This window comes from Pinus tabuliformis, chromosome 7 (genome assembly GCF_031772625.1).
Source record: "Pinus tabuliformis cultivar Carrire ecotype Pingquan chromosome 7, CPIR1, whole genome shotgun sequence".
In the NCBI taxonomy this organism is placed as follows: Eukaryota; Viridiplantae; Streptophyta; class Pinopsida; order Pinales; family Pinaceae; genus Pinus; species Pinus tabuliformis.
In genome coordinates, this window is record NC_142293.1 from 88,869,434 (window position 1) to 88,894,792 (window position 25,359).

Genomic DNA, 25,359 nt, shown 5'->3' on the forward strand with positions numbered 1-25,359 from the left:
TGAGTTAGCCCCATATAGGCTACCAAGATATGTCCCTATGAGACTCTTTGCCTTAGAGTATTTCAGACAGTTTGGAAATGCAGACATGGTCCATTTCCACAGCAAAAATAAGAAGGTACAATTAAAAGTCAGAAATCAGCTAGGACCATTCATCTATAATAAAAGAGAAGAGGCATGGCAAGAAGCAGATAAGATCCTGCAACGCCTCGGATTGCAAACCAGTTTCCTCTGGATACCCTATGATCCCAATCATTTCATTAGCCTTAGAAGGGTCAAGTATAAGTTGGCTAGCTATGATCATGTCAGGCTGCCTCATATTGAAAAATATGCAAATCTGTTGAGATGGAAAGAGGGCACATTAGAAGAGGCAATTACTAAAGAGGAAATACTACAAAAAGAAGCAAAGAATCTTGAGAAGGAAGCTGACTTGGAAAATTTTGGGCAGGTTTCCTCTTCTTATCAAGTTCAACTTGGAGCAGCTGCCTCATCCTCTACAGCCCCCCAGCAAGCAGCTCAAACTACTCCTCAGGCAGCCAGCATAGGTAAAGGAAAAGAGATGGAACAGGAGCAGCCATCCCCAACAGCAGAACAACAGAAACAGAAGCCCAAATAGCAAGAGGAAATGGCTGAGGCCCCAATATCTACGGAGCAACAGGCTCAAGAAAGTGTGCCTCCAAGGCAGGAAACAGTAGTGGATGCCTCGGTGCTCCAAACTCCATTAAATGAAGAGAGAACTAGGAAGAGGGATAGAGAGGAGGAAACTCCCCTCACTACATCAACAAGTCAACAAGGGGAGAAAAGGCAAAGATTAAATCCTCTTTCTGAAGAAGAGATGCCTATTGGGCCATCCATGGGTATGGGCCCCCCTAGCATGGAAGCATCTGCCAGTTCCTTCCAACAGGAACAAGAAAGAACACTTGGAGGAGAGGTCAGCTCCTCAAGCCAGCAGAGGAGGGCAGAGTCCAGTATAAAGCAGCAATTCATTGACATTAAGAAGAGGAATGAGCCAGTTAGACTCCAGCTATACAATCACTTACTCAAAATGGCTCCCACAAACCAGCAGAGGCTTATGTCAGCATATGACATAACAGAGGGGAAGATGACTATGAGTCATTTCATGCCTACTATGTTGTAGCCACAGTCAGCTGCAGATTACATAAGGACCAACCTTGAGGTATTTGCAAAAGACATCCACCCAATGGACCAGATAGAGCTTCATAAGCAAACGGGTGAGATGGTCTATTCTACTCTTGCAGACAAAACCTTCCTTGCACACAAATTGCAGAATAGTCTCCATAATACCACGACCCAATTAGAATTGGAGAAAGCATCCTCTCAAGCCAAAGACAACAGGATTAGGTCTTTGGAAGATATCATTATAGAGCTTGGGCATGACCCAAGTGATCCCAAAGCTGTGCAGGCATTACTAAAGGAAAAAGAAGCAGATATAGCAGCTTTGAGGAAAATGGTCAAGATTCCAGCAACCCTTCACCCTCAAATAGAAGATGTTGCTCAGCAGAGAAAGGACCAAGATGTAGCAGCCATGCTGCTAACACTACACAAACAATTGGTAGAGACAGAAGGGAGATTGGTGGAAACAGAGGGTGCATTACAGGCAGCCCTGAAACAGAAAGAAGGAGGCCAGACATCTCAGCCCCCTCAGCCAGTGATTAACCTTGAGGAACCTCCTCAAATTATCAGTCCTCCCACAGAACAAACAGCTGGGATAGGCCCATCAACATCAGCACCAGCAACACCATCAGAACAGGCACCAAGCCTTGATATGCAGAAGATGATGACGGAGATTCAAGTTCTAGAGGCCCAGATGGCAGAGCTAAATGAAGCCAAGAAAAAATTGGCTACACTTAATGAGAAGTATGATAAATCAAAGCAAACTGTAGCTGAGAAAACAAGAGAGGTAAAGGCTCTTGAGAAAAGGATAAAAGAACTGGAGAAAGAGCTCTCTCTTGACAAAGTGGTGGCTGAAATCAAGAAAGTCTTGTGGGCCAATATTGGTCAATCTATAACATATCAATGGCAATATATAGAAACCATTCATGAGCACATGGATCTCATAGGCAGGGCCCACAAGGAAAGTCAAAGAGCAAGGGCATCTCTAGGCACTATGCCTGAGATAGCCAATAGGATGATCAATGTCCTGAACAACCACACAGGTCCTCAGCTGGCAGCAATAGGAATCCCAAATAGAACTGACACCATCTTACTGGTGAAAAGGGTGCTCACTTTAAGAAATCTTGTGCAAACATTGGATAGGAGATGCCAGGAAATGCAGACAGAGGTGAACAAGTTCACAGAGAAATTCACAGCATTGCATAACAGAGGCCTTCCCAGCCTACTAAACAGTGCAGGTAGGTTGCTATCCCATGAAAATTATGCCAAAAGGGTAAATACATTTGCTACAAATCAGATCACTGCAGGATCAAGTACCCCAGAGGAAACAGGGCCTGCATCTGGGCAGAGTCTCTATGACAGAATAGAGAATTTGTTTTTTATCATGAATGAGATTAGACATCTGTTTGAAGTGCCTCCAAATTACTACAAATATACTGAGGCAGATGAAACATTAGGCACAATTTTGAGACATCAGTTGCCTACTCAGGAATGGTGGACAAGCATGATACAGACATTGTTGTGAGCAAACAGATTTTTCACCAAATTTTGTACATCAAATTATAAGTCATCATGTTCAGAAAATTGATACATTCATTATGACTGGAGAAGAGTGGACCGAGCCAACTCAGCAGACAAATTCGGCCACTAAAGCAACACCGACAGATGCAGATGATAGGGCTGAGAAAGCTACATCACGACAGAGCATTAAAGGCGTATTATTCAGAATCAATGCAAAGCACCATGCAGAGCCAGTTGCCCTCAAGGTCAAGAACTTCTGACAAACAACAAACAACTGTTATGTATTTATTAAAGTAGCTTTTAATTTTGTAAAAATATCTTTGAAAGTTGGTAAGAGCAGTTATTGTGCAATAACTCAGAACTAAGATATTTTTGTGATATATTTTTGTAAATATGCACCCCCGCGCTGTTCATTGGGGGTTGTTGTGACTTATTCTGTTCAAGAGAACTCGACTGTATTTTTCTGAAAGACATAATACAAAGGAGCTGTTGGTTTCCAGAAGAGATGTATGGCTCGGATGTGCTGTGATGAAATTACTGACTGCTGCAAGATTCTCGTGTTATGGCGTGATACAATAAGTGTTTTCTAACTGTATTTATGTTTTGTCTCTTCTATAATCTGTCTGTGAATGTATGGTGTTTAATCTTGGTAGAAAGGTAAAAGACTAGTTCAGGATTTATCTGTTAAAGACACCCTAAACTCAATCCTTACTACTAAATATTTTTCTTCAAGGTTAGCTACAACTGTGGAATTCTTAAATGCTCCCAATTTCTCTGATCACATGATAAGTCTTTACTCAGTAATTCTTGTTGCTGCTGAGTAGGATTTGTTCTTCATCTCGTATTGCACTATGAAAGAACTCTTAATTGCCTTTCCTGGTGTAACTTATATTGTTTTCTTTGCTAAAAATCAAAATATGTATCATGAATACCCATCTAGCCTTGCAGTGAACCTTTCTTTATCACAGACATCAAAACAATGCTTATTTCTGGACTCCACATGCCCAATGGATTGAACTCTCCTTCATATTTGCATGCCCTTCTTTGAACAACAGTCTGCAACCAAAACACAAACAAACTCCCACCTCATAACTAGCCTAAGATCTTTAAAAACAAAGTTAAAACCAAAAGAGAGAGCCCTCTCTGATTACAGGTGGGCTAGAACCTGTAATCCAAAGCTTGGTTAGTGGTTACCCCGGCCGTATTCCCTCAGGAGTCAAAGGGAACAACCTGGGTGTTAACATAAATGGCGACTCCGCTGGGGATTGAATGAAATTCATAAACCCCCTGTCTGATTCTTAATACTGTAGATAAAGCCTGAGTGACAGCCAGACAACCTTAGAAGCTGCCTCTGCTTTGCATTTGCAGGAGTATATAAAAGCTGCCTCAGTCAATCTTTATTCAGTCTTAAGTTCCATACAGTTGTGCTATACCTGATCAGTCCTTGTCAAATATCACTATTTTCTCAGAAAATTCTCCTATAGAAAATCACAGAAACTGGCTCCTAAGAAGAAAACTCGCTATACAAGATCTAACCCAGATCCAGATCCATCACCTGAGTTTCAAAATCCAAACTTGATTTCAAGAATCCTTAAGAGACACAAATCAGAAGGGACTTTATCAGATTCAAGTTCTGAAGTAGGATGTCAAACTAATATTTCAACCCCTGCTAAGGTTTCGCTACATCCTCATACCACCGTTCCACAATCTCCTAGTTCTTCATCCACTTCACAAGGTATCCTTTCAACCCCTCCATCAACTACAAATACCCTTCTCATTCCCTTTCCTCCCCTTGTCCCATTCATTCCTGTTATTCCTATTGTCCCACCAAACATGGCTAATAGATATGCTCCACTGCAGTTACCTGCCAATCCAGGGCCTATGCCTCAAGATTACCAAAGCAAGATTTCATATTTTGATGGTACTGGCTCTTATCCAGCCCTTCAACATACTAAGAAAATGCAGGACTACTTTGAAAATTATGAGATAGATGATGATGGGGTTAGAATGAAAATTTTTGTGCAAAGCCTAACAGGAGATGTAAGATCATGGTTTAGGTCACTCCCAGCAAACTCCATAGCTGACCCTGAAGCCCTGTATCAAACCTTTATCAACAGATGGGAGAAGAAAAAGGATCCACTTCATATTTTATCTGAATACAATACTATCAAAAGAGGTCCCCAAGAAACTGTCTTGGATTATTGTGCTCGGTTCAACAATGTCTACAACGCTATTCCCCAAAATCTCAGACCCCCACCTGACCTAGCTCTATACACCTTTCCTGATGGGTTTGATTCAGATACGGCATACCAGTTAAGAGAAAGAGCTCCCCGAACTTTAGCTGAAATGCAAGACATAGCAGTGAGTGTAGAAGCCAACGTGATAGCTAGGAGAAATAGGACCAGAACTGAAAGAAAGACTACCTTCAAAGAAGAGCCTTCAGGCTGGGATCAGAAATTAGATGCAATAATCACTGGTATGCATAGGTTAGGTGACAGAGTAGAATCAGTTGAGAGGAAATCATCATGGGAAGCACCACAGAATAATCCTATCAGGAATCCCAATTTTAGAAGAAATCAAAATCCTAATGTTGGCAAGGCCAGCCCTGAACCAGAAATTAGACCTCCATTCCAAGAAAACTATGCTGAAGCATCCACTTCTAACGAGCAGATAGATGATACCCACATCAATTTGATGGGCCTCAACAATGATCAACAAGTTTTTCTGAGTCAAGAAGATCATGAAGATGAAGACATCAAGCAGTTCCAAACCAAGTCAGGTGAATCATTTGATTTCAAACAAGGCTATGACACAGCTGTTTTTGAAGTTCATAAGCAATACAAATTAAGAAGCAGAACTATAAATGTGACACAGCCTGAGAAAACAAAGGATAGCCTGCAGCCTAAGAAAGCTATTGTCACAGAGCCTATTAACAAGACTGATTCAATTACAAATGAAGTAACAGTTGAAGAGGTAACCGAACCATTTCCCTCAAATCAACAACCAATGGTTACACCTCCTTCACAACACAATCCAAGCAACACTTTTCAAAAGGTAAACAAAAAGGACAAGCCTCAAGATCAGAGTGAGAGTCAAGAAGAAAACTTAATTAACAAAGAAAAAGTTGTTAACCAAAACACCAAGATCCAATCTGAAAAACCTTTTGACTTAGAAGCTGAAATTGGTAAATTGAAGATAGATATTCCTCTTTCAGAGCTAGCCAAGCATAACATTTACAAACAACAAATGAAAAAGTCCCTTCAACTGACTCATAATAAAGATGATGTCAATGTATTGGATGACACCCCAGAACTACTTTTCGGTCCAGAGGTTGATGGAAAGACAACAGCTACTGGAATCTTACCTTTTTATGTCAGCTTGCATGTTCATGATAAGATATTACACAATGCAATGTTTGATTCAGGCGCCTCTCATAACCTAATGCCTAAGTCAGTAATGGAAAGATTGAATCTAGACATCACAAGACCATATAAGGACCTATTTTCATTTGACTCCAACCAAGTTAAGTGTTTAGGCTTGATAAAAGATCTATGTGTGTCCCTTGTCCAGTACCCAAATAAAACAATCTTAATGGATGTGGTAGTTGCTGATATCCCACCCAAATATGGAATGTTGTTATCAAGATCATGGGGAGCTAAACTACAAGGTTCCCTACAATTGGACATGTCATATGCCACTATCTCTGTCTTTGGGCAGCCAAAGAGGCTATACAGAGAATCACTCATGAAATACATGGTGAGCAGTGAAGAAAAACCTCAAAATTTCCCTATTTATGCAGTCCATTCTGATATGGATTCCTTCATTCTGTTCAATGATGATATAAGTCCAATGAGTGATAACAAATCTGTCATACTTGAACAAAATATGCATGTGAGTGAGCAATCAAGTTCCCAAGAAATCAAGGTTGTGCAATCAAGTGATGAAACCGTTCTAGAAGACAAACCAGGTGAAAGACAAGAACTCCAACTTATAATCCCAAGTCATAGAGAAGATGTTGAAAATCCCCTAAATCAAGAGATCCTATGGTTTCTTGAGTTTGATGGATCAGTCAACAAATTAGGGGCAGGAGCTGGAGTGTGGATTCATAACAAACAAAGCAATCATGCACAAGGTCGAGCCTATAGGCTTAATTTCAGATGTACTAATAATATGGCAGAGTATGAGGCTCTCCTGTTACGCCTCAAACTGGTAAAATCCTTACAGGCCACAAAAGTTTCAATCATGGGAGACTCAGACCTTATTATTCAACAAGTAAAAGGCAATTTTGTCACCAATGACAAAAGACTAAGATCATACAGGTCTGCTACTATTGAAATACTCAAAGCTTTCACTGAATTTCAAATGACCAAAATACCTAGGACCCACAACCTTCATGCACACAGTTTAGCTACATTTGCCAGTACATGCAAATTGCCTTTTGAACCCAACCATTGTTTTACAGCTGAGATAAAACACAAACCTTCTGTCCCAAACAATGTCAAAGATTGGCAAGTCTTTGAGGATGACACACAGATAAATAGTTTCTTGACCTTGCAGCATGAATTTTCAGGTTTGAACATTGATGTTGATTCTGTGAAGGACACACAGCCACTGAGTGAACAGAACCAAACAGCTATATCACTCAAAATAGCAAATCAAATACTCTGTCCAACAACCTTTGACAAGTAAAATATACAAGAACTTAAACAATTGCATTTTGATGAAATAACTGGTGCAGAGGCTGAGGTCATACAGCTAAAAGACAATTTTCTACCAACAGGCCTAACTCCATTGGAGGACATTTTTGACTCGAATGATGTTCCTAGAAAACCAAAAATGCAACCCCTTAATGCTGCCATTGAAGAATGCAACATTGGAACTACTGAAAAACCCAAGATAATAAAATTGTCTGCATCTTTACCCCCTGACCAGAAACCTAAATACTTTGACCTCTTTAAAGAGTTCCAAGATGTGTTTGCATGGAGTTATGAGGATTTGAAATCCTATGACACCTCTGTTATTCAACACACTATCCCTCTCAAGCCTAATCAAAAGCCATTCAAGCAAAAATTGAGAAGAATCAATCCTATGCTTCTCCCTTCAATCGAGAAAGAGGTACAAAAAATGTTTAAAGCTGGTATCATAGCACCAATCAGGTTTTCAGACTAGATTTCAAACTTGGTCCCCACAAGAAAGAAAACGGGGGAGATTAGGCTTTGTGTTGATCTAAGGAATTTGAATCAAGTATCCCTTAAAGACAATTATCCCTTACCAAAAATGGATCACATTCTCCAAAGAGTGGTGGGGGCTTCAAGAATCTCATTACTTGATGGATTTTCAGGTTTCAATCAGATCCTAGTCCACCCTGATGATCAAGATAAAACAGCTTTCACAACCCCATGGGGAACTTTCAAGTATATTAAAATGCCTTTTGGGTTGAAAAATGCAGGAGCTACATTTCAGAGAGCAATGGATATTGCTTTTGCTAAAAGAGATTCGTGATTTCCTTTTTATTTACCTAGATGACCTAACACCTTTCTCAAAATCTGACCAAGAACATCTAAAACACTTGAGACAAATATTCATAACATGTAGGAAATATGGAATTTCCTTAAATCCCAAGAAATCTCTATTTGGTTTGGAGGAAGGCAAGCTATTGGGTCATATTATTTCAAAGGATGGCATTAGAATTGACCCAGACAGAATACAGGCCATCTTGCAAATGCCCCACCCAAGAAATATAAAAGAATTACAAGCCTTCTTGGGAAAGATCAATTTTTTAAGGAGATTCATCCCAAACTTAGCAGAATTGATCAGACTACTAAACAACATGCTAAAAAAGGATTCAAAGGTGAAGTGGACAGTAGAAGCAAATCAAGCTTTTGAAGGTATTAAATTGGCCCTCACCCAAACCCCAGTCTTAACAAACCCTCAATTTGACAGAGAATTTATCATTTTCTCTTTTGCTTCCCAACATACCGTTGCTGCTGTCTTATTGCAGAAGGATGATCAAGGGAATGAAAAACCCATTGCTTTCTTTAGTAGAGCCCTTAGAGATGCACCTCTGAAACATCAGATCATGGAAAAGCAAGCTTATGCTTTGGTCAAAGCCATCAAAGACTTTAGGATCTACATCCTATACTCTCATGTCTTTGCTTATGTACCAAATCCCATTGTGAAAGACATAATGACTCAAGAAAACTTAGAGGGAAGAAGAGGAAAATGGATTGCTAACATATTGGAATTTGACATTGAAATAAGACCTACAAAACTGATAAAAGGGCAAGGTTTGGCTAAATCGATGTCTGAAGCAAACTTCCAAGCCTTGGACATTAACCAACTGGACAATGAACCAGAGCTGGTGACTCCAAAGATCAATGTAGCCTTTGAACAATCCCTGTGGTATCCTAATATCTGTTATATATTGCAAAACCTGTGTGCTCCCCCAGGGTTGTCCAGAACCAAATCTAGATTTTTAAAAATGAAAGCTTCAAGATTTTGTGTTATAGATGGTAATTTACTATGGAAAAATCATGAAGGTATACTGCTGAATTGTTTGAATATGGATGAGACTAACAATGTTATAAAGGAATTCCATGCAGGTGATTGTGGTGGACATTTGTACTGGAAGTCTACTGTGGATAAGATATTAAGGGCAGGTTACTATTGGCCCACTCTCTTCTCTGATGTTAAAAATTTACCACTTCATGTCACAAGTGTCAAGTGTTTGAGGGAAAAAGAAAGTTACTACCACTTCCCTTAAAGCCTATTGCAACAGAAAGGCCCTTTCAGCAATGGGGCTTGGACTTCATTGGGGAAATTCATCCTTCATCTTCAGGCCAACATAGATGGATTCTAGCAGCCACAGATTACTTTACTAAATGGATTGAGGCTGTTCCATGCAGACAAGAAAATGATTCTACTATCATTCAGTTCCTTGAAACCAACATTCTTTCCAGATTTGGTTGTCCTGACAAGATTATAACAGACAACGCTACTGCTTTTAGATCCAAGAAGATGGTGAACTTTTGTCACAAATTCCATATCACTTTGGGCCATTCTACTGCATATTACCCTCAAGGCAACGGTTTAGCTGAATCATCCAACAAAAGTCTTATCAACATCATTAAGAAGATACTGGAAGAGAATAAGAAAAATTGGCATAAGAAGCTTGTAAATGCCTTGTGGGCAGACAGGCTAACAACCAAGAGATCTATTGGGGTCAGCCCATATGAGTTGGTTTATGGAATAGAAGCCAAATTCCCTTCATCACTAGGGGTCCCTGTCATGAAGCTACTTCAAGAAAGTCAAGCTGAACCAAATGACATGCAAAGAAGAATCAATCAGATTATCTGTTTACAGCAAACCAGAGATCAAGTGTATAGCAGAGTTCAGGTCCTACAAGAGAAACTGAAGAAAGCCTTTGATAGAAGAACCAAGGCTGAAGATTTCTTTATTGGTGATAAAGTGCTTAAATGGGATTCAAGAAGAGAAGACAAGGGAAAGCATGGCAAATTTGACTCCCTTTGGAGGGGGCCTTTTGTTATTCAAGCAGTACAAGGAAATAACACCTATTTCTTGAAGAATTTGGATGGCACTAAAGCTGAAGAGGGCCCTGTAAATGGCCGGATGTTAAAGCACTATTTTGATTACTTTCCATGAATATAGCATGGCTTTCCCCCTGTACATAATCAGTTGTATATAGTTTTTTCTTCCAAGCATATAGATAGTTCAGTTTAAGAAGTTTTGTAAATAAGTAGGAAAAGGCTTTTATTTCAGAAGTTCCACAATGGTGACAGATTCCAGTTTTGAAGTCCAAAGAGAAAGTTTGCAAGTTTTGAGAAGAAGTCAAAAGCCAAGGCAGTCTGACCTGCTGTTCTTGGTCTTTCAAGTAGAAAAACCATCCCCAAGTGGAGCCACTGTTAGCTACCTATACCAATAGGTTTCATTTTTCATGATTGGCAGGGGAAGTGCCAATATGATCTACTTTGGTGATGCAAAGATCTCATATTCTTGTGGAAAACACATATCTATAGTTGGTTGATGTTGTCCTACTTCTGAATGGGTGATCCAACAGTCTAAGCTGGGTCATGCCATATTTCAAATTTTTGTTGTAGACTAGAGAAAGAAATCTGTCCAAACTGTTCAATCTTGGCAGATAAGTAGTTAGGTAGAGAATGAAGGTTCCCAACTGTTTAATCTGGGGCCTTGGAAGTAATAAGGCTAGCCTTAGATAGAAAATCAAAAGGAAAAGCCAAAGGAAAAGAAAAGGCACATGAGGGTTTGCAAGTCTAAGTGCACCCTCCTTGAAGTAACAAAAAATGCTAGGCAATAGAATGGGTAGGTAGATGGGGTTGCAGAAGCATGATTTCTTTCATATCACTGGCCTAAGAAAGGAAACACATGGTGGCCAGTGCAGATCTTCCTATTCAGCATTTTTGTAGCAACAAAATGAAGCATGTCTAACTTCCCAATCATCCCCCATCAAATTCCTAGCTGACATCCCAATACCACCTTTTTTCATGAGAGAAATCAAACTCATTGATTGATCCTTGTTGAATAAAGAGCCACATTTCCTGTGTAAAAATATTTTCATTTTGATCTACTCTCTAACTAAGTTTGTTTTCTAAAAACTTAGTCTTTGCCTCATCTCTTCCATACTCCCCTCCAATACTAACCACTAACTCTATCTATACTTAACTCCCTATGATCCCCTTTCCCTATTACTATAGCACTATTGTGTATAAAAACCCCAAAATATGTATATTCCCTTTCCCTTAGGCAATATAGCCTTATAGTTTGAAAGGGTGGAGCACCAAGAGATTTAGGCGCAAGTTGCAAAAAAGCGCCAAAGACGAAATCTTGGGATTAAACCAAGATCTGCTTGGTTTAATAGCCTTAATCCATTTTTGCGAATAAATGCCAAAAACCCATTTTCGCCAACAAAACACTGAAAAACCCAAAAACCCGCCGAAGACCAAAGTCCCGCCCTGGCGCGCATTTTCAGAAATATGAGTGTTTATTGCTCACCCCCCCCCCCCCCCCCCCGCCGTATTGTCCCTACCATTTTTGCAACCCGTCGCCCGTCGGATCTGGGCCCTCCCATCCGACGGCTTATATCAAAATCAGGTCACCCCCGACCCCCGATGGAACCGTTTACCTCGTTTGTTTACCGCCTGCCCACGTCACGCCCACATCACGCCAAGTCAATCCCGCATCAGTGCCTGGCCCCCATTGCTCCACTCTGTCCGCCACCTCAACAGTTCCCGTGGACCACTCACAGGCCGCCACGTCACATTTTCGTACCCGACCCCACCCGATGACGTCATGCTGACGTCATCCAAAAAAGTGCGCCAAAGGCCAAATTTCCAATATTTTCGCCAAAAAACACGTTTTTTTCGCATCTTTTCACTAAAAGACTATTATGCTCCTACATGAAATTTAACGACGTTCTCGCCTCCAACCTGCATAAATTGATTTAAAGATCGTGGGAGCCCTCAACTCGTCTGCATTGCCACCATTCCCCGAGTTTACCAGGTATTTATCAAAGTTTCCCCTCCGCGCCTGGTTTTTCCCATAGTTCTCAGAGGAAATTAAGAAAAGAAAAAACACTGTAAGTTCAGCAAATCTTCAGGAATCATTGGTCATTCTCCACACTGTAAGCCCAATTTTACTTGCAGAAGTCCCCATTTTTTCCAATCTCCACAAATCTACAATCTGTTTGCGCATTCGCAAACTAAAACCTCTGCTACGCAAGTCCACCAGGAAAACAACTCTTCAGTCCCAGTATTTGCTCATTAAACCTTTTTCAGGAGCATTTCAACTTGTTTTCACCCTAATTCACCCTGTTTCCTTTGTAAATTGCCTTGCTACTGCAAAATTAATTGCTCTGTATCGCTGTGCCCAGAAAAGCAAGTTCAAAAACAATTCAAAGTACCCAAAACCATGGAAAATCTAGTTGCATTGAATGTTACACCTCTAAATGCCCCACAAAGAGAGCTAGAGTGGCTGCCCTTGGCTGACAGAGACTACCAAATGGCAGAGGGAATCCCAGACTATAGCAAGTACCACATTCATGTACTCAACGACCTTAAAGCCAAACATCTCAGTGGGAATGATATCCTAGGGATTTGGGACTCCAACTTGCCTATTTTCAATCTCCCTCAAGTCAATATCCTCCCAGACTTGATACATAGATGCAGTGCCAACTATGACCCATGTCAAAGAGCTGTCCTCAATTCCTCAGGCTCAGTTTTGTTCCATGTCATCCCTGAGGCCATAAATGAAATGCTACACTTTCATACAACAAGGTCATTGACTCCTCTCTCCATGATGGATTTGATAAAGATGTAGGAATTTACAGGGTAAGTTCCACAGAAAGAATACCAAAAGGACACCGCTCACAACCAGATCTCAAATCAATACACCAGTATTTTTGACGTGGTTAAAACCCTCAGAGTGCGAGGAGGGAAACAATCCACGGCCTGTCCCAACGTGGGTACTACAGGCAATTTATTAATCAAAGAATGAAAATTTACATAAGCTTCTCTCATGCACGGATTACCCGAACAATGACCCTCCATGCGCTTTAAATAGAACTCATGGACCAATCGGGTGTCAAGCCACGGATCAAGTGTCGGTAATACCGAGGTGAGAGTGAACCGTCGGATCACTACATATCGTGACCGTCGGATTGTAAGTTACAAAATGTACAACGGTAAAGAAACACACTTTACCTAACTCTAACCTAACTCTATGCTAGACCAAGTTGAACTTAACTATATCCTATGTGTCGGAATATCCTAACATCCCCCCTTAAGAACAACTTGGGATAGGATTGAAGGATTTACAAATATGACACAATAGGAGAAGGAAGGAGGCACTAGAGCCTATCCCCCCTTAGTGACAACTTCCTGAACTCCAAGCATATATCGAAGTTTAGTGAACTTCGCCTCTGTGAGAGCCTTTGTGAAGATGTCTGCAACCTGATCATCTGTTGGACAATATTGCACTTCAAGAACATGGTCATGAATGAGCTTTCTGATGAAGTGCATGTGTAGTTCAATGTGTTTGCTGCGCTGATGCTGGACTGGATCTTTGCATAGCTGAATGGCACTTTGATTATCACACCAAAGTGTGGTTGGATGCTGCTGCTCAAAGCCAAACTCTGATAGGATCTGACGAAGCCACAAGGCTTCCTTACTAGCTTCCACGGCACCACGATACTCTGCTTCTGCTGACGAAAGAGAAATGGCAGCCTGTTTCTTACAAGCCCATGTAATAGGTCCTGAACCAAGAGTGAAGACATAACCGGCAGTAGACTTCCGATCATCAAGGTCACCAGCCCAATCAGAATCAGTGAAACCAACTAACAGAGGAGCTGCTTTGGCACTGTAATGAATCCCAAACTGTACTGTACCTCGAACATAACGAAGTATTCTTTTAGCTGCTTTCCAATGACTTTCACGGGGGTTTTGCATAAAACGAGCAACAAGGCCAACAGCAAAGGAAAGATCAGGACGAGTATGGGTTAAATACAAGAGTTTTCCGACAAGTTGACGGTATAAGGTAGCATCAACTTCAGGAGAAGTACAAGAGACTGAAAGTTTGACTCCAGACTGAAAGGGAGAAGGGGCTGGCTTACAGTCTTCCATGTGAAAATGACGAAGAATATCACAAGCATACTTGGACTGGGAAAGGAAAATACCCTCTTGGGATTGCAAGACTTGAAGACCGAGAAAATAGTGTAAGTGTCCTAAGTCTGTCATTTCAAATTTCTTTTTAAGGCTGGACTTCACATGGTTTATAAGGTTGGGATCACTACCAGTAAGAATAAGATCATCAACATAAAGAACAAGGATGATAAGAGAGTTGCCCACTTTCTTGGTGTAGACAGTATTGTCAGAATGACACCTAGAAAAGCCAGATTCTAAAAGAAAGCTATCCATTTTGGCATACCAAGCCCGAGGAGCTTGCTTGAGGCCATAAAGGGATTTCTTAAGTCGACAAACAGGCTGGAGTCTGTTTGTATGAAGCCAATGGGTTGTTCCATATAGATTTCTTCCTGCAAGTCCCCATGCAAGAAGGCAGATTTAACATCCATTTGATGGACTTCCCATTTTAAAGAGGCAGCAAGGGAAAGAACAAGGCGGATAGAGTTCATTTTGGCAACTGGAGAGAAGGTTTCAGTGTAGTCAATGCCTTCAACCTGTGAAAAGCCCTTAGCAACTAGACGAGCTTTATGTTTATCAACTTTCCCATCTGGTCCATACTTGGTTCTGTAAACCCATTTACATCTAACAAGTTTGCGTCCCTTTGGTAGAGGAACAAGATCCCATGTATCATTTGTCATCAATGAATGATATTCTTCATTCATAGCTGCTTCCCAATGTGGATGGCCTGAAGCTTCTGCAAAAGTGTCAGGATCATGATTTACTGGAGCTTGAGCCAGTAAAGAAGAGGCTCTTTCAAACTGAGAACGTGTACGTCGCTGATCTGTAGGATCACCGGCAAGATCACCTGCTGCATCCCGAGTAGCACGGACCCATCTTGGAAGTTGAGGATCCTGAGAAGGTGGGGGAGGATTATCATCCTCGCTTTCATCATCTGAAGAAGAAATGTTTTCAAAGATAGAAGAGATAGGAAGAGGTGGCACATCCGCCGGACTAGGCTCGCAGGCCGATTTATTTTCATCAAATTTTACATCTCTTCTAATGATAACATTTTTGGACTTAAATGGAATAAGTCTATAACCTTTTACATCTTCAGAATATCCAACAAAAGTACATTTCTCACTCTTAGGTTCTAAAGCTTTATGCTTTTCATCTGGAATATGGGCCCATGCTTCACTTCCAAACACACGAAAGTGACTTACATCTGGTTTAATGGAACTCCAAGCTTCTTCTGGAGTGATATTCTCTAGAACCTTAGTAGGAGTGCGATTGATTATATAATTTGCACAATTAATTGCTTCGGCCCAAAAACTAAGACTGAGTCCTTTAGATTGCAGCATACAATTAGCCATTTCCTTTAAGGTGCGATTTTTCCTTTCAGCTACACCATTTTGTTGTGGAGTGTATGGAACAGTATGTTGCATTTGAATTCCATTTTCGGTGCAAAAGTTGATGAATGTGTTTTTAACATATTCTCCACCATTATCAGTTCTTAGCTTAAGAATTTGATGTCCAGATTGTTTTTCAACAAATGCTTTGAAGGCCAAAAAAGTGTAAATACTTCGCTCTTGAGTTTTAAGAAGTATACCCAAGTGCGTCTGGAGAAATCATCAATGAAAGTTAAGAAGTACTTGCAGCCAGAGAATGAAGCAACAGGAAGAGGACCACATAAATCACTGTGCACAAGCTGTAAAGGGGCTGAGGCGTGCCAAGAGGCACGTTTGTCAAAACTGTCCCGATGATGTTTTCCGAGTACACATCCGGAACAAACACCATCTTTGCAAGATACCATAGGAAGACCTGTCACCATATTTTCTTTACATAGATGCTGAAGGGAGCGATAGTTTAAGTGACCAAACCGCTCATGCCAAAGTTTGCTCACTTCATCATTATGAGCAACAAATACTGAGGGAAGATGGGATGACCCAAAGTTGTGAAACTTATACAACCTTTTGGAATCATCAGCAAGACCAGTAGCTAGAATCTGTTTAGGATCTTTTAGATCCTTGATTACAACATCATGAGGTGAAAATTCAACAATTTTACCTTCACCTGAATGAGTTATCTGATAGACAGATAGAAGGTTGCAGGATAAGTTTGGAACACATAATACATCATTGAACTGACCATTGTCTAGATGAACAGTTCCAGTCCCTACAACATTAAGAGATCTATCATCACCAATATATATATTTTTGGTGTTACAATCATTTAAAGAAGAAAACATGGCTTGGTTTTTGGCCATGTGACAAGAGGCTCCAGAATCAATGAGCCACTCATGAGAATGAGAAGAAGAAGAAGATACATTTAATGCATAACCAGACTGAGATGATTGACATGACATGCAGAAAGTGCCATTCCGGAAGTTGAAGTTGAAGTAGGCTCCACATGGATGTTATGTTTCTTCATTGCGGCTTCCAAGGCTTCCATCTTCTTAAAGCATTTAGATTCTAAGTGGCCATCTCGATTACAAAAGTTACAATGTCTATCAGTCTTCTTCCATTTGTTTTTATTGGTCTTATCATTTTGCTGAAATGATCTTTCATTTTGAGGCTGAGATGGTTTAGGACCATTCTTTTGAGGATATGACTTCTTAGGATTCTTTGAATTTGGTTGCTGCTGGGCGGCTAACGCTTTCGTGGAAGAGTTTCCAAGATTAAGAAGACCAAGGTGTAAGAGTTTTTCTTGTTCTCTTATTAAGGAATCACAAAAGGAGTCAAAGGAAGGGGCCTTGTAGTCTTGTCCTTGACAAATGAAAGCTTCCCTTGTAGAATGGAAAGTGGAAACAAATACAGAGTAGGCTGGTCCCAACTTAGTAAGGATGGAATAAATAAGGTTACCATCATCTTTCTTAACTTTAACACCTTCCAAGAGATATCTAAGGGTCTTGAATTTGGACAAGAAATCTTCAATGCAAGAAAAATTATTAGGATCCAAAGTAAGCAGCTCATTTTCAAGTTGATGGGCTCTAATTTCATTTTTAATCCCAAAAACTTTAGCAAGTTTTTCTAATGCTTCATGAGGAGTCTCAAGTCCTGCAATGTGGAATCTAAGATCAGGAGAAATAGACATCCCTATCAAACCACGTGCTTGATCTTGTCTATTTTCCCATTTTGCCGCCTTGTCTTCATCTTTTGGTTTCTTCTCTTGGTCTGTGGCTATTCTGAAGAGACCTTTACTTCTAAGTAAATCTTCCATGTAGGCTACCCATTGGAAGTAGTTAGTGCTGTCAAGAATGACTTGGCATGGACTTTCCATTTTTTAAAAAAACTGAAGCTGAAGATGCTGAAAGTAAGTGTTCCAATGGATAGATCTCGAAAAAATAGGCGGTTTTAAAAAAAAACGGCTCTGAAAAAGGCTTCCGGATGAAGAAGTTATGGCTTTTTGAAAAAAAATTGTTGACGTTGCCGGCAAAGTGCGCGAATGTGCGGGAATGAAAAAATCCGCCCCCACAAAATGGAGACTTGAACCCAAGACCTCTACTCTCTTAAAATAGCTTTGAACCAATTGATCTATAAAAAAAATTTGAGAGAGAGAGAGAGAGAGAGAGAGAGAGAGGGGGGGGGGGGGGGCCTCGGTTTGCGTGCTTGCCTTGAGAAAGCTCTTTTTCCCTACAAAACACAAAACACAAAACCCAACACGAATATGCAAAGAAAAACGAACCTTGCGGCTCGAAGTTAGCTTTAGCCAAAAAACTAGAAATTTTAAAAAAAAATCTCAAAGTTAGCTTTAGCCGAAAAACTAAATATTTTTCTCAATGTTTCTGATTTTCCGAGATCACACTAAGGTGCAGGGAAAAGAGCATACGCATGAGAAAAATCCTTCCTTTCTGTTTCTGATTTGCCCAGATCGCACAGAGTCGCAGGGCAAAGAGCATACGCAGAAATGAAAGGTATAGATCCGGTTAAAAAAAAGGCTAAATAAACTGAGACCGAAATAAGCAGAGAGAAAATAACAGTAAACTGCAAAAAAAACACTGTATACCTCCCGATCTGAAAAATGACGCAGCTAGGGCTACCGGAAACCTTTTCGCGTGAAACGAAAGGGGTTCCTCACTGGAACAGATGCTCCGAACGCAACAGAGCAGTCCTCTCGGCCCGAAAGCAGTCAGAAACAGCAGATCTAGGAAACGACAGCCGCATGCAGTTCTACCGGCTTCAGATTTGGATCACCAACGGACGCGGCCCTCAAATAGCTCTGATACCATGTAGGAATTTACAGGGTAAGTTCCACAGAAAGAATACCAAAAGGACACCGCTCACAACCAGATCTCAAATCAATACACCAGTATTTTTGACGTGGTTAAAACCCTCAGAGTGCAAGGAGGGAAACAGTCCACGGCCTGTCCCAACGTGGGTACTACAGGCAATTTATTAATCAAAGAATGAAAATTTACATAAGCTTCTCTCATGCACGGATTACCCGAACAATGACCCTCCATGCGCTTTAAATAGAACTCATGGACCAATCGGGTGTCAAGCCACGGATCAAGTGTCGGTAATACCGAGGTGAGAGTGAACCGTCGGATCACTACATATCGTGACCGTCGGATTGTAAGTTACAAAATGTACAACGGTAAAGAAACACACTTTACCTAACTCTAACCTAACTCTATGCTAGACCAAGTTGAACTTAACTATATCCTATGTGTCGGAATATCCTAACAAAAGAAAGGAGGCAAGCTGTCCAGTGCCCAAATTGTAAAGATCAATCAATTATTCATTCAATCAGGCTCTCAAACTGTGAGGACTCCCCTATTGGAAATGTATATCTAAATGAGCTGGGAAAAATGCTTGTGGATATGATCCGTTATGTCCTGGGATACAGAACATCTGAGGATGTTGATGAAACCATTCTGGCCATGATGTCCATCTTCTCCCCTGGAAAGCCTCCTGCTGTTCACTATGATTATGCTGCCTACATTGCCAATAAGAAACAGAAACTCACAAGCAATGTTAATATATTTTTAAGATGGGATGTAGTCCATTTTGAAAGCGTGGGGTGGAAGTATCATGTGAGCTTTTTATTTCTTGGCAAGTAATGGAGTGGGATCTCTAGTGTGGAGTGGCATCAAAGTTGTAGAAAAAGCCCTACTATAGGCTAGGGCTTTCCTTTCTGCCTTGATTTCAGCGAGTTAATCTTTGTTTCCTTATATTTTATCTTCCGACAATGTTATCTCGTACCTTTACTTTCTTCTTATTCCTTGAAGGTGTTTCTTGGTAGAATTTTGGTGATTAAAGGTCTAGACTAGTCCACATCTGCGGACTTTTCACCCAAATAGATCCTGCAAAAAGCATAGAGAATCCTTCACACCTTTCTTGCACTACATTAGAAAGTTGGGACCGATTTTCCCCAATGGTTAGAATGAGGTGCTCATTATCTCAAAGAAACTCCCACCGGTCAGCAGAAAAGTAGTGTCCTCTTGACTTTGTTAGAGAAGAACATCTCGGTGAGGGTTTCTCTAATGTTGAAGGAGCGAGAGGAGAAGGGATTTTTTCAAACTTTGGTAATAGGAAGGAAAAATAGAAACGCATTCAAAAACATGTAAAGGCGATGGTGGAAATGAAGGAATTAACCTAGGGGAAGACATCAACTTGGATAGAGGGGAATCCCTGTCTAAGAGAGCTTTAGAGGGTAGGCACCATCGAAAACCTATATAGTCCCTAAAATCTTGAGAGATGTAACATGAATTTACAAATACTCTTACCATATTCTATTAAAATATGGTCAAAATTTCCAGGGCCAAAAAACAGTTTGTTAAAATAAACATAATTAACTATTTCAATTTACCTACCATGGAAATGGAGAGAGCAACCACCTATACCCAACCAGATTAGATAAATAATTTTACCTACCATGGAAATGGAGAGAGCAACCACATATACCCAACCAGATTAGATAAATGGAGAGAGTGCTTTTTTTATATTTACCTTTATTGTTATAAATAATTTTTACTTTTATTTTTATCTTAGTATAAAAAATAGTTAGTGTAACTCACTGTTTTTTTCTCTGAAAATCATAGACATTCCAGTAATGAAATTTCAATATTTTGAGTATTCTGATATTTTTTACTATGCTGAATCCATTTCCACCCTAAAAACATGATTCTAACACTAAATTTTTTATTATACTAAATCCATTTCCACCCTAAACACATGATTCAAACACTACTAATTTTTATTCGTTGACCATATTTAGCGATCTAGCAATGTGGTCAAGTCCTCCGTAGGTTCAAATTGCTAGAATAAATTTAATCACTTTCACTTTGCCTTATGTATGGAATCTGTGACTTTGCAACTACTAGATTGAACGTACCTATATAATACGTTGCGGTGAGTGAATTCAGAAGTGCTATTCTTCGACTCTCAACGTTCCTTGTTTTTCCTATTCTCATCCTCACCTTCCAACCTTACCTTGTTCTACCAACAATGACCAGGAGAAGTAGCTGCTGCTGCTCTTGTTTTTCGGGGAGGAACACCCCTTATCCTTCTGGCCTGCCAGATTCTTCTGCTGCAGCTGTTGACCCAAATGCTCCTTCTCCGAAAGAAATCGTAGCAACAGCCCATCATCTCCAATCCCCTTCATCATCGTCAACTTCTGGTGCCCAAGACAAGAGTATCGAGCCGTCCTTTTCATCTTCTTCTGCACATCAAGACGCCTCTTGCGCTGTTTTTGTAAAGCAGTATGAGGTGATGCCTTCTCCTCCATCAGGTGGTGCCTCCTCCATTCCATTAGCTCCACCATGTGCTGCCTCCTCCTCTTCCACCGTTCCAGAAACTGCTACCTCCTCCGCTTCTTCCCGCGTTCCAACGGTGGCCATGGCGACAGATGATATTCATCACTCCCAACAATCGGTTGCCTCCTCCTCTACTCAACCTGGAGAAGCCCACTCCTCTTCTATTACCAACACAAACAAAGATGCTGCTGGGCTTGAAGGAGACAATGTGGACGTGGATCTGGATGCCCTTATTGAGCGCATATCCGAACGCTTGCGACTCATCAAGGTAAAAGCGTATCGCTATAGATATTGTGTGATTTTATATGGACATCATGACCTGCAGATTTAGAAAACAGCATGAATGAAATTCCGTTTCATTTTGTTCCAGGAAAGGGAAAAACCGCCACAAACAAAAGGGGCTCAACAATATTGGCCCACTACCTCCAAAACATTCTTCAAATTAAAGGAGCTGATATCAGAGGGAATCAATGTCGTTGTGCGTAATAAACTTGGACCTTCATCATTTGACAATGTTTTATTTACAAACCCTTTTATTCATATGCTCAAATTCTTCTTGTTTGTGTTGTGCATCCCCTAAATTTTTCTTGTTTATGTTTATTTCAGAAAGATGTTATTCCCGGTGACGTGGTCAAGACAGCTGTTAAAGGTCTCCTCCAGGGTATGGGAACGGCACACTTGGTTACTGCAGGTCTTCTTGTGGTAGCGAATATCTTGGAGAGGCTTGAAGAAGTTAAAGCCAATAAAGCTGAGTGCCTACGTCTTCTGAAGGAAATGATTTATCTGGCCAAAGTTGTCAAACAATTTAAAGAACGCCCTCAGTTGAATAAAGATGAAGGAATGCACAATATAATCAAAGAGGCAACCGAATTGATAATTGAAGGCTGCACCATGTGCTGTTATCAGATTGACTCGTCAAAATATTCCAAGTGAGTAAATCAACATTCTAATCTATTTATTTGTGTGACGGTTTATTTTATTTTGATATGCACATATAGCAGAGGCCCCCTGATGAAAGCCCCACAACTCTGTTATGAAAGAAAAAAATCAAATACTCCAGAACCTGCAAATTAACCAAAACAAAGAACTCAATGTGAATATGCTATCTTCTGGCAAAGCAAATCCGTTACAATCTTTTTCAAACATACACATAAATAAGAGCCTGCAGCTGTAATAGGTTGTCTAAAAGTGGAAATAGAGAAGGTAATGCAGCTCTTAAAAGAGGTTTTCTTACCTAATTCATACATTACATCTAATAAATTAAAGATACAAGCAAAAAAAACACTTCTAACAAGTTTTTGTGTGATAGTCCAAAGAAAGTATCATTCAACCCAGATCATAAGAATAGTTTATTCGATTCAGATCAGGAATTAGATACAAAAACAAAAAGAAACTGAGCACAGAAAAAGAGAGGCTCTCTATCATTTTTCTCTCTTGAAATCAGTTATTCACCTTCGTTGTCATCTTCCCAACTGTTCACGAGTCAAATCTTTGATCTTAAATTTCAAATAAGTTTAACAAATTTTTTTAAGGGGTAACGAGGGTAATATTTTTATATTTAAATTTTTTTACATAAAATACAATCATGGAGGTCAAGAATAGTTTGTACCTCTTATTGCTCATGGTTGTACCATATCTCCAATAAAGTGGTACCTGATATCTATATGCTTGGAGCCATCATGAAACACAAGATTCTCTGATAATTGAATTCCACTCTCGTTGTCGCATAGGATCACATGGTATCCAACACATGTCCAAACAACTCAGTGAAGAGCTTCCTCAACTAGACAGCTTCATAGGAGGCCATACTAGCAGCTATGTATTCGGCCTCAGCGGTGCTCAAGGCAACCGATTTCTTCTTCCTGCTCATCCAAGTTATCAAAGCAGAACCCAAAGAAAAAGGACATCCATAAGTGCTCTTGTGATCCACCACACTCTCAGCCTAATCAGCGTCAAAATAAACATGTAGCCTCACATCTCTGGCAATGTATCTCAATCCATGAGTGGTTGTGCCCCGAAGACATATCAGAAGATTCTTGGCACCAATCCAATGTATATGATGAGGCTCAACCATATATTGGCTCAATTGTTAACTGGAAAACCTATGTCTGGACGGGAGTTCACCAAGAACATCAATCCTCCTATGAGTTGACGATACTCAGAAGCATTTCCCAATTCAGGTCTAGTAGCACTACCACATAACTTCTTAAAATTAAGCTCCATCGAGGTAGTCACAGGCTTGCAGTCCACCATCCCAAATCTTTCCAATATCTTCACAACATATTTTCCTTGAGATAGGAAAATTTCACCTCGCTTTTGCAAGACCTCTAACCCTAGGAAGTAGTGCATCGGCCCTAGGTCCTTCATCTTAAATTCATAAGCCAACTCCCTCTTACATTTGTGAATGAGAGGGTGTGCACCTGTCAAAAAGAGGTCATCCAAATAAAGTACCAGAATGAGAGGTTTATCATTTTCAACCTTAAAGTAAAGTTTTAGATTGGCTTCACTTCTAGTGAATCTCATCTTCATCAGATAGTTATCGATCCTATCATACCAAGTTCGGGGTGCTTGCTTCAATCCATAGAGAGCTTTCTTCAACCTGCATACATGAGATTCCCGGCCATGAACCTCAAACCCCTCGGGTTGTTCCACATAGACTTCCTCTTTGATCGAACTGTGTGAGAAAGCGGTCTTGACATCCATATGATGTAGGTTCCATCCTTGCGAGGCAGCAAGGGCTATGATCGATCAGATGGTGGTGTATTGGGCAACAGGTGCAAATATCTCATTGTAATCTACACCTTCCTTTTGAGAGAAGCCTCGAGCAACAAAGCGAGCCTTGAACTTTTATGCACTTCCATCAACTCCATGTTGGATTTTGTAGAGCCACTTAGAGGTGACAACTGATTTGTCCTCAGGTCTAGGAACCACATCCTAGACATCATTCTTCATAATTGACTCGTATTCTTCATCCATAGCCTCCTTCCATGCTTGTTGCTTCATGACTTCTTCAAATGATGAAGGCTCATTTTGAATAATAGTGCTCATGATGGTCAAGTATCCTTGATACCTGTTTGATTTCTTGCTTTCACGGAAGGCCCCCCTTGGTGCAATATGTCTCTCGGCATCTTCGAGAATCTCCCTAAGCCATGAGGGTCTCCTCTCGAGGAGGAGGGCTCTTGAGAAGGAGGATCAATAGGATCCATAGGTTCATCAACATATGGCATTATTTCATCTTCTTTTGCACCCTCTTTTTCGTTGTCAGCTTCTTTGTCTTTCCTGGGATAGGAAGGTTTTTGATCTTCCTGAGGGCCATATCTTTGTCGAAGGTGACATCATGACTTAACAACTCAACTTCCCCTTGACCAGCCACATAAATTCTATATCCCTTAGAATTTTACTATAGCCCACAAAGATTCCTTTCTTCCCAGATGCACCCAATTTGCTTCTTTTCTCTTTCAGCAGGTGAAAATATACGGGGCTTCCAAAAATTCTAAAATGAGAGACATTAGGTCTCTTACTAGTGAACATTTCTTTGGGAGTCTTGGAGTCGAATGCTTGATGAGGGCATCGGTTTTGAACATACATAGCGGTATTTGCAGCTTCATCCCATAGGAACTTTGGAATATGTCTCTCGGCATCTTCGAGAGTCTCCCTAAGCCATGAGGGTCTCCTCTCAGAGGAGGAGGGCTCTTGAGGAGGAGGATCAATAGGATCCATAGGTTCATCAACATATGGCATTGTTTCATCTTCTTTTGCACCCTGTTTTTCGTTGTTAGCTTCTTTGTCTTTCCTTGGGATAGGAAGGTTGTTGATTTTCCTGAGGGCCATATCTTTTTCGAAGGTGACATCATGACTTAACAACTCAACTTCCCCTTGACCAGCCACATAAATTCTATATCCCTTAGAATTTTCACTATAGCCCACAAAGATTCCTTTCTTCCCAGATGGACCCAATTTGCTTCTTTTCTCTTTCATCACATGAAAATATACGGGGCTTCCAAAAATTCTAAAATGAGGGACATCAGGTCTCTTACCAGTGAACATTTCTTTGGGAGTCTTGGAGTCGAATGCTTGATGAGGGCATCGGTTTTGAACATACATAGCGGTATTTGCAGCTTCATCCCATAGGAACTTTGGAAGCCCTTGATCATGAAGCATGGCACGAACAACTTCTACAATAGTGTGATTCTTCCTTTTAGCCACACCATTCTGCTTGGGAGTGTATGGTGTTGTAGTCTCCCTCTTAACGCCAGCTTCTCTGCAATAAGCTTGGAATTCATCGGATTTGTACTCGGT

At 40.5% G+C, this 25,359-nt stretch overlaps 1 protein-coding gene across 1 annotated transcript in view; it reads left to right on the forward strand.

The window, feature by feature from the left end:
- The first annotated feature begins 20,752 nt into the window (after window positions 1–20,752).
- LOC149245391 (uncharacterized) overlaps window positions 20,753–25,359 on the forward strand; it is a 97,404-nt gene continuing 92,797 nt past the window's right edge. Inside the window, exons 1-3 of the mRNA XM_089438160.1 lie at window positions 20,753–21,328; window positions 21,431–21,574; window positions 21,667–21,989. Of these exons, the coding sequence (XP_089294286.1) occupies window positions 20,753–21,328; window positions 21,431–21,574; window positions 21,667–21,989 (1,043 nt within the window). The remainder of the gene's footprint in view (window positions 21,329–21,430; window positions 21,575–21,666; window positions 21,990–25,359) is intronic.